Source organism: Adiantum capillus-veneris, chromosome 2 (assembly GCF_014529385.1).
Source record: "Adiantum capillus-veneris isolate H3 chromosome 2, ASM1452938v2, whole genome shotgun sequence".
In the NCBI taxonomy this organism is placed as follows: domain Eukaryota; kingdom Viridiplantae; phylum Streptophyta; class Polypodiopsida; order Polypodiales; family Pteridaceae; genus Adiantum; species Adiantum capillus-veneris.
In genome coordinates, this window is record NC_140932.1 from 101,084,665 (window position 1) to 101,095,226 (window position 10,562).

The 10,562-nt window shown below is 41.5% G+C and overlaps 1 protein-coding gene across 1 annotated transcript; it reads right to left on the reverse strand.

Annotated features, from left to right (window-relative positions):
* Positions 1-6,371: 6,371 nt before the first annotated feature.
* Positions 6,372-9,487, reverse strand: LOC147463285 (alpha-amylase type B isozyme-like). Its single transcript, XM_086487885.1, has 4 exons — positions 9,063-9,487; positions 8,540-8,669; positions 7,660-8,462; positions 6,372-7,552 (listed from the first exon to the last, which is right to left on the reverse strand). Exons 1-4 carry the CDS (start codon positions 9,384-9,386, stop codon positions 7,223-7,225), a joined length of 1,587 nt encoding a protein of 528 aa, XP_086344011.1. The 5' UTR covers positions 9,387-9,487; the 3' UTR covers positions 6,372-7,222.
* Between the last annotated feature and the right edge of the window lie 1,075 nt (positions 9,488-10,562).

Sequence of the window (10,562 nt, forward strand, 5' to 3'; positions counted from 1 at the left end):
CCACAGATAGCTCGTAGATGCATTAGCACACATGGTCCGGTTCGCGAGGACTGCTTGGCATTGTTGTGTAGCTCTCTCCGAGCCAATCATGATGGTGCAGTTGAATCTCCATTGCCAAGAGCGAGGAGAAAGTAGCGTCAGGATGAAGCTCACTCTCTCTCTCTCTCTCTCTCTCTCTCTCTCTCTCTCTCACACACACACACACACACACACACACACACACACACACACACACACACACACACACAATCAACATAGCTTAAAACTTTGATTGTGATTACGTTCTCTTTACAAAATGACCTAAGTACCTTATATACTAAGGCTACTATAGGTTAAACCAAAATAGAGTTCAAGGGGTCAAATAGATTTGCATTTACAATCTGGAAGTGCCATTGCACCGTGGCTTCTACAACTATAATAATCACTCATTATAAACGATGTTTTTAACCATAATCCGCATGATTTTATATCTCTCAAAAAATAAGACTTTGGTATGGAAATTGAATTATGTCATGTTGTTGACCCATGGGTCAACACTCGCCCCCTCCAAACTCATTTCGTCCTTGACATGACCTCATTGTGAATGTCGGTGCGGTCTTTGTTGTCGATTTCTTTCTTGTGCTTTATGTCCTTCAGATCCAAACCCCGAGATAAAACATCTATTGCTGTAATTATAGGGCTATTGCCATATCTAAATTAAAAAAGAAGCCAATCTCGTTTAGCTTTACTCTTATCATCGTGAATAGAGAAAGATGCAAATTCATCCATTCAAAGTTGTCTATAACTTGATCACAACCTCTTTTGTTTCCATAAATATAATCACTTTACTTCCATCCATCATTCTCTTCAATAGATCTACCAATTTTGAGTATTTCTCATTCTCAAGAACAACTTCTACAATTTGTAGAATTGAATGATTGGCTTTTAGAGCTTATGAACCAATGACAACTTTGTAAGGATTCTGTAGAAATTGTCTGGCTAAACCTTCAACTTGTTTAGGCCAAGTTATACTCCAATACTAAGTCTGTCTGTTAGACTGAATCTAGGAGATGATTTTTTTAATTTAAGATTCAAAACCCATGTTTGCTAGGGGCTTTTTTTATTCTTTGCCTTCTTCGTATCACTTGTGCCGACATTTTGCTCCATTGCTTTCAATTTAATACTGAATACATAAGAACTAGATGTTCATTTTGAAAAATTCTTTTCTTCTTTTCAATATATATTTAGAAAAACAATCAATAAGAAATCAATCAAATCTATACAATATGAGATTTGCAAAGCACTCTAGTCAATTCCACATATCGACCACATATGTTATGAGCAAACATACACATTGCAATGCACTCTCTACATGGCATTGTGCATACAACAATGATATGAAATTGTCAATGCAATTATAAATATAATGATTAGATATACATCCTCTGGAATTTGAAAACAATAAGACGCATCTATTTTCAAAACACACACGAAAGTAATAATGTTGATGATTGGCCATCTCATGCTTTAACAATCTTTCATAATACATAATGCACTCCCTATATAAACCAATTCATAAAACAAGTCAGTGAAATATTCAATACAACTACACAATTGAGGACTACTTGTACCCAATCAAGGATCGTAACCCCTTTATGCATCTAATTCAATATATAAAAGATAATTTCACCCAATTAAGGATTATAGCTCTCATATGTGTAGTAACAATGTATATCAATTCAAATCTATGATGGTGAAAAAGCAAGACTTGAAGGATCTTTATATACCCAATACACTAGCGCAGGGCATCTGACCCTTGACTATCAACTCGTTATTTAAATATGTTCATCTTCTAGAACAACTTCGGTCCTTTTATGGACCAATGTCTTCATCACAATGAGCACGACTCTCCAAAGTTTCAATTTTTCTGGCTTCATACCTTTGTTTTTGGTGAAGGACTCAAAATATTTTTAGAAGTGGTTACCGTATTAAGAATCACGTTCGGCCCAAAAAAGGACATGTGACTCTATAACCTTAGGTCAATTCACAAGGAGATAAGTGTACCACTCCCTCGGATACACTCCCCAGGGATTTTCCTAGTTAAAATGCCAAAGTAAGAAGAGGTTTACTATAAACAGTTAGGCCCACCGAGATTTTTTATTTTCTCGGCGGGCCCGCCGGAAAAATGTAAAATCCCAGTAGGCCTACCATCTCTATTGGTTTTTGCAGGTCACCATTAAGATCACGTTAACAATAATTGTGATCACGTCTTTTTTATGTGTAATTACTTGTGTTATTAACGTGATCACACGATCGTGATCATACGATCATGATCACACGATCGTGATCACGTCAGTGAAATTCCTGCCCATCATCTTTGATTCCATACAAGTAGCAGTGATGTATGGCTACCCAAGGATAAGAGGGTATGTAGACATGTAAGTTGGACAAACAAATTTTGGTCATCTTTGAAATCCCCTATAATCACCCTTATATTTGGACAAGCTCCGTATAGCTTCCCTGATGAGTTGTTTGTTGCATGAATCATCCCATATAGCCAAGTTCAACCGCATCTTTTATTTAGGGTTTCAAGAATCTACTCTCACTTTTGCACTTTTACTCAACTACGTGGCATAGTGCGTCATACTCTCTCTCATCTTTAGTCCAGAGGTCTCCAGGTTATCCATGTCCTTCTCCTATTGCGAGATACTAGCCTCTTTTGTAGTGGTCGATGAATGGAACATCATCTTGAAAGTTGACACAGAAGAATGGGGGAATTTTAGCATCCCAGATAATCTTTTCCATTTTATTTTCTATATTGAGTTCTCGGACGAAGGCGATAGTCTGTAAATATAGTTTGTGAGTGGATCCTTTTGAACATAGTTTTTTCTTAATACAAGCTTTGCTGATTTTGGTTCTCAAACCCATTCAAGGTGGGGGCGTGGGGGGGGGGGGGGGGGGGGGGGGGGGGGGGGGGGGGCATCTCAAAGTCTACTTAGAGAGAGTTTGAGAATGTTTAAAAGAATTTTGTTTAAAAAATTCTCGAGGTTAAGACACAAACACCATATATGCTCCTACTTCTTGAGTTGTGATCTCTTCCAATTGAGGTTATGGACATGGAAAGGGTTGTGGAGTACATGATAAAGATGCGCCAAAACCCCTCACATCCACTTCCTACAATTGCATGGGTAGTAAGAGAAAAAGTTCAAAAGACGCATAAAAGCAAGATCTTGAGTGCAGGATGGATACAAGATATAAAGAAGTATTTTGGCAGATGAGATGCATTATACTTGCTTAATGATGCCTCAATGGACTCTAAGTAAAAGAAGCTTTTCTATAATGCCAATGTAATACGGCTTGGAAGGAACCCAGCGTGTTACACTTCATATATTACACCGCCTAGCCTATATTGTCCCCAACTACAAAACCATGTTCTTTGCTGAAAGAGATCATCATTAGGAGATTTTGAGCTCATTTGGAGTGACTAAGAAATTTCATCTCTCTTCCTATGATATTTTTTTATAATGCATTTGTATTTATTGAGTGCGTTGAAAAGAACAATTAGACACTCTCAAAAGTGAACCTAAATTTTCAATAATCCTTGAAAATGGTCACATTTTCATTCAATACAAGTGCTTTTTTTATGAGGTAGGTGTTGTGCATTCAATATGGCTTTCATCACTAAAAGGAAGAAAAAATCACAAAGTTGTCAATTAGTGGTAGAATTTGAAGCTTTTAGCACCTCCAATGCATCCGAAATGCCGAAAAACCTTAAAAAACGGACGTCTACTTGTCTCCTTCTGGCACCCAGAGAGGAAGAAACTGCCAAAAACTCCCAAAAAGGGAGCTTTTGTCGAACAGCGCATGGGTTTTTTAGTATTTTCTTTTTCTCGTGGTGTCAGAACATGGCAAGTAGATAATTGGTTTTTGGGCGTTTCGAACGCATTGGCGATGTTAAAAGCTTCAAATTCTACCATAGTTGACACTTTCATTTTTTTTTCATTCTAGTGATGATGAAAGCCATATTGAATGAGTGATAGCTACCTCATGAAAAAGATGCTTGCATTGAATGAAAAGATGCATAGTTGACACTTTCATTTTTTTCTCATTCTAGTGATGATGAAAGCCATATTGAATGAGTGATAGCTACCTCATGAAAAAAATGCTTGCATTGAATGAAAAGATGACTGTTTTCAAGGATCGCTGACACATTCATCATATTTTTATTAGTATCAATCTATTATTCTACGTACGTTGGTTCTTCTCTCATTGGAGGAGCTCTTTTTCCTCTCTCTCTTCTAAAAGGCCCTTCAAAAGACCTCTAAAATCTTCTCATGGCTTGAGCCTATGATGCTCACTTCAATGCAAGACAAGAAAATGGGCCATTGGAGAAGAGATAAATCGAATCTGCACATTATGTTCACTGGAAGTTCGAAAGTCTGAGTGCCACACTACTAGGGTGCTCAACTTTTGCTCACTCCAAACTTGCTTCCCTCACATTTTCAGCCCGCCATGACCTAAATCTACACATTTTCCTCTCCAAAGTCCCAACCTCACTGTGGGCTCTCCATTGCGACTCCACGGGAGCATCGAGAATCGCTTTTCAGTCCTATACATAGCACATCACAGGACGATAATAATCTCTCTCTCTCTCTCTCTCTCTCTCTCTCTCTCTCTGTCCCACACCCACTCCCCCTCTCTCACACGCACATACCCATCTCTCTCCCTCTCTCTATGTGTGTGTGTGTGTGTGTAACACACATCCCCCTCTCTCTCACACGTCTCCACCCCTCGCTCATCCACTCTCTCTCTCCCCCCTACTTAGACCCACATCCCCTCGTATACTATCATACATCCCTATGCCCCCTCACTCCCTCCCTACCCTCTCACCTCCCTAACCCCCTCCCACCCCACGTCCTCTCACCCCCTCTACTCTCACTCACCCCCAAAACTCTCAATCGGCATTGCATTTGCATAAAGATATATGAGAGGCACTCCTAGAAATGCATTGCTCCCATCATACACTATCTTAGCTAAGTCTATGGTAGCAATTTCATATCGACGAGGTTTCCCACTCGATATCAATGTAGCTACCATCGGGTTCTACATCTATACATGTCCATCCTCCCATCCATCCATGTTTCCTACTAGCACTCTTACCATGAGTCTCACACACTTCACATCCACCATGGAATCCGATGTTCCATTGGATCCTACACTATCTCAACACCACATGGTTGAGCGTCTCTTCATGCCTCCAACGATGGGTGTTCCTCCCCTTCCTTTTTTGCATGGATACGTAAATTTTATCTCATACCAATGACAATATGGCATTCCATCACAAATGTTTCGTCTCTTCATGCCTCCAACGATGGGTGTTCCTCCCCTTCCTTTTTTGCATGGATACGTAAATTTTATCTCATACCAATGACAATATGGCATTCCATCACAAATGTTTCTACTGCTGGCTTACCCCCCTCCACCTCCACATTGAAACATGTTTTTGAGTGCAATAAAAATTCTCTCTTACTCATCACTTGTCTCTGTACATGGTCAACTATGAGTATCTTTGTTTGTGAAGAGAGAGAGAGAGAGAGAGAGAGAGAGAGAGAGAGTACTACCATCATCTATTCTTTGTTAACTGCTGCAAGCCTTGATATTGTATTATTGCACCCGGTAAATTATAGCATAAAATCTTTACTATAAATAATTAATCGCTTTCATTGATTTGTGGTCTTCAATGTACACGAAACATAATTTTTTGGAATAGATAGTATAGTGCTAAAAAATTCTTGAGATTCTTTATTTCTGTTTGATACATTGAACAAAAGAACATTAAAAATATTAGGCCACAAAAAGGATTCTTAGTTCATGTTTTTGTATAGAGATATTTGTTGGTAATGTCGGAAGGGAGGGGGATCCCATCCGCAAATAGATAGAGAAATATCCCAAAGAGAGTAGTTTAATTTTTGGTGATATCCGCAACATTAACGAGGGGAGAGAGAGAGAGAGAGAGAGTGTGTGTGTGGGGGAAGGAGAGTGCAATGGTTTAAGAGCAACAAAAGGTAGTGGCTTGCATTTTGCATTGGAGAGAGATAGAGAAAGAAAGAGAGTGGAATTTGGAATGGCACAAGAGAGAGAGAGAGAGAGAGGGTATCTTAATTCTGTAAAATTCTCACAATCATTGGAAAGAAGAAGAAGAAGAGAAGAAGAAAGTTTTAACGTCGTCAAGAGACCTTAAAGATCTAGCCGACGAGGAGTTGAACTCTAGACCTGACACTTGGGTGATAGAAAAATCTTGTTATATATTGTTGTTTGGAAAAAAGGCTTTTGATTTTGCAAGAGATGTCCAAAGGTAAATATTGTCTTGAGAGGAGAGTTGAGAGAGCACAGGACCACAACGCCCTTCCTTTCATATTCAATATTAATTATATAATTAAGTTAATTACAGCATACAGTGGAAAACCAGCTTCCTTTTGTCGTTTACTGCATAAACTGTAAAGGAGTTGGAGAATTGCTTCGTCAGTTAGCGGTCATCACTATGCAAGAAGCACTTCTTACAATCTGGCAATGTACAATCCCAAGTAAGAAGAGAATAGCTGTGCAACTATATTGGAGGGAGACATAGAGCGATCTTGCTCCTATGCAAAAAACGCTTCCGCATAGTTCAGAACTATCTGTATTGACCTCCACCTATTATTATAATTTCTCAGGCGCGGTCAATCCTCTCTTACTAATTATATGCAACCCTTGCAGCATTTTGGCAGCATGAACTATAAAGGAGTTGGAAAATTGCTACGTCAATGTCACAGAAATATTCATCTTCAAGTTGGTAAAATGTACAATCCCAAGTAAGAAGAGAATAGCTGTGCAACTATATTGGAGGGAGACATAGAGCGATCTTGCTCCTATGCAAAAAACGCTTCCGCATAGTTCGAGCTATCTGTATTGCCCTCCACATATTATTTCTCAGACACAGTCCCTACTCTCAGAGTATGCAATACATTTGCATCATGTCAGCGACTCTTGAGGCCGTTTGATGCGTAAAAGCAGTCGGTTGGTGCAGGCCGCCCGGATGTTGGTCTCCTCAAAAGGCGGAAAGTTTCATGTTAAGTTGAAATCTCACCGCACTGCATTTATTACTCCCTCCTACCCTCTTACAAAGATTAGATGTGTATTATCTCAGAATTACTAGTAGCTTTAATTGCAAGCTCCATGTTAGAGATATAAGCCTTCACCACCCTTATGTGCAAGCTTCATTTGCGGAAGCATTGTCACTTCCCACCTGCGAATGCTGCTCCTGCTCCGTTGGTGGCCCTTTCTTCTCCCATACACAATACTCATGCCCCACAGCAGCAACTTCCCATTCGTGTGGATTCGGAGCCAAATCACCAATGTCAAACCTTGGCCCAATCTTCATTACTACTCGGTCATCGATGGCAGCCACATATAGGTCATGCTCTGCTGCCAGTATTTTCACATTGCTGTTTGCTCTAATGTTATTTTGTTTGCGGATGCGGATCAGATTTACAATCTCATCCTTTAAGCCCCAATCATAAAAATGGTCGAAAAACTGCAAAGAAACAAAACCACACTCAAGAATCAACGAAATGTAACATCTGTGTGGATATTGAGCTGCAAAAAACAGTAGATTTTGTAAAACAGTAATGAATATCTTACAATGCAAGGAATTCCTGGATGTGTAAGGACGTAGGCGTAGCCCTGCATCACTTTGTGACGGGGGAAAGGCCAATGCTGCTGCGTAGACCCGGTGTCATGATTTTCAATGAAGGTGACTGCCTTTTCCGGCCAAAACCCAATCATGCCCGGTGGTTTGTTATTACAATCTCTCAGTCTCCAATACTGATCATGTACAGCCTCTTGCAAAATGCCTTTTGTTGTGAAATCAAAAGCCGTTGCACGATTGCCGGTTGAGTGCACCCAATTTACTAAACCCTGCCTGTGGCTATCTTGATTAGGTTGCAAACCTTCCTCACCATAGTTCAAGGTTGTCCATACTTCACCAACCGCAAATTCCGGCTCTGTTTTTTCGATATACAGCCCTACAAAGTGACCTGCAAACCCTTTTGCAAAATCAAATCTCCACCCATCAAAGCCTATTACAGATTTTAACCATTTCATCCAGTTGACAAGGTCATGCTGCACACGCTCATTCGTGTGATCAATATCAGGTGCAGCTCCAAAATCTTCGCCCGTATCAGGCTGTCCTGACCCATCTGTGTAAGGATAGTCGTCCTTGGTTATTGCCCACGGTCCCCAATCCAGATGCTCATCAGGTGTACCTCCCTCAAATATGCACCATACACCTCGATGATCTTGCTTATCGGCACATCGATGATTAATGACTATGTCTGCAAGGCAGCGGACTCCATGCTCATGAAATACATCAATGAGTTGCTTCAGCTTCTCTTCGTCTCCATACTGAGAAGAATTCAGATCATAGAGTCTACCAGGCATGTAACCTACATAGAGGAAATTTAAGCATTGTAAGAATTACTAAGGTTCCATGTGGTCAAGAGAAAAGTTTTGAGATATACACCTTGAGGTGCAACAGAGTGACTGGCTGGAGGCAGCCACACGTCTGTTACACCGACCTCCGCCAGGTCTTTCGCATAGCCCATAAGAATGTCATACCAGCATTCTGATCTCCATGATTCCCAGTTAAAACCCTGTGTCAATGAACGCTCTATCTTCTGAGTAAGCTCAGAACGGGCACAACCCTTGCACCAAAGTTATGGTGCTTGTGCATACATGTAGGGGCATACATGTGTGGAAGTGGCCAATCTCATGTGTTGGTCCATACACGCACAAGCAATGCTGGGCTCGCATAGATGTAGACACAGAGGTGAAGCATACATACACACACATGCACAAGCAGTGATAGCCATGCAGAAGTATGCATGTGTGCAAATGGACAATCTCTGCAAGTGTCATACTTGCACTCACAAGGAGGTGTAGGCGCTCTCTCTCTCTCTCTCTCTCTCTCTCTCTCTCTCTCTCTCTCTCTCTCTCTCTCTCTCTCTCTCTCACACACACACACACACACCCCAAGATAAACTTACCTGGAACATAATTACATCAAGGGTATCTCTTTTGATGTTTCCGCCTCTGGAGGCGGGCTTGGTAGGATTGGGCTCTACTTGGATTTGCGCCAACACCTCCTGGACAGTAACATCGGTGAGCTTATCGTCTGCGGGAGCAGGGGAGTCCTCGGCAGGCGTTGCCTGCACAGCTGTAATTACGCCAAAGTGCCGCCTGCGCAGGTGCAATGGAGACCTTTGACGAAGAGAAAAGGGCTGCGAGGAGGAGTAGGAGCAGGCAAGAGGTTGGCTGCCAGCTAGGCAGAAGTGGACGTGGGTGGAGCAGGGAGAGATGAGGGCCGCCATGGCTACTGGAAAATTCACGGGGGGACGCGCAGAACTTGGGGGGTGTGGGGGTGTATATACACTTGATCCCTGCACACACACAAACGCAGAACTGGGGGGGTGTGGGGGTGTATATACACTTGATCCGTGCACACACACGTTTTTGTGTGTGTGTGTGTGTGTGTGTGTGAGAGAGAGAGAGAGAGAGAGAGAGAGACTTCTCGGAATATAAGCTACCCCCTTCAACTTTGAAGTATATAAGAAGAGGATCTACCGCCACCACGTGGCGAGGTAGACACATGTCCAATCGGTATCCACGTGCCATCTGGTTACTGGTACATCTCTCAACCAATTATTGGTCACCACTTGGGTGACTTGGTGCTCGCTAATTAGTTTCTGTCGACGTGTCAACATTACGAAGTGATTATGCCGCTAATAAGGGAGGATTCGCACAGGCCACATGCTCGGAACAACATGTTTGTAAACCTTACAGTCTCGAGGCTCAAATAAAGAGATTGAAATTGATCTTCTTCCCTCCTTTTGAAACAAGTGAAAGGGTTGCAGTGCCTCCGCACCATTTGGCTCGAGCATTTTCAAATGGGATCAATGGTGGGGGTCGTTCAGGTCATCGGATGCGTTTTTGTAAATTCGGGTGATCGTGTAAATTCGAGCCAACACATAAATTCAGGCGAGTAGGTAAATTCAATCCGCACCTTGAGCCTCGAACTCATGACCTTTCCCATGTTGTACATGTGCTCTAACCACCACATTCGCATGCGTTCACTGAAGTATGTGGCATTTTAATGTCACATATGTAAATGGGGGTCGATTTGAAAATTCGGGACAGTTTTGTAAATTCGGGCTGTGTTACAAATCGGGCTGTGTAATCTTGTAAATTTGGGTCGCACGAATTTATAAATTTGGGTCATTCAATCACACGGCCTACAATGTACGCGCCTCACCATTCTCACCTCCACCCTTGATCTCGTTTGAACGTGCCCATGTCATATAGTGTTGAGGGTCGCGATGCCTTTCTAAAACAATAAGAAAGTGATAAAATCATTAGGTTGAGTTTAACTAGAATGAGTGTTCGGGAAAGGATTGCCTCACCTTAACCTTGAGCCACTTGAAACTTGAGACTAGCCGGTCGCAAACCATGGTAAAGGGAAGAAAAACTAGTGAAATGTGTGAGAAAAT

Coding starts and splice junctions, on each gene's coding strand:
- LOC147463285 (XM_086487885.1), bottom strand. CDS start 9,386: ATGGCGGCCCTCATCTCTCCCTGCTCCACCCACGTCCACTTCTGCCTA. Junction 8,463..8,539: donor TCACTCTGTTGCACCTCAAG/GTGTATATCTCA, acceptor TCCTCTATGTAG/GTTACATGCCTGGTAGACTC. Junction 7,553..7,659: donor ATCCAGGAATTCCTTGCATT/GTAAGATATTCA, acceptor GTTTCTTTGCAG/TTTTTCGACCATTTTTATGA.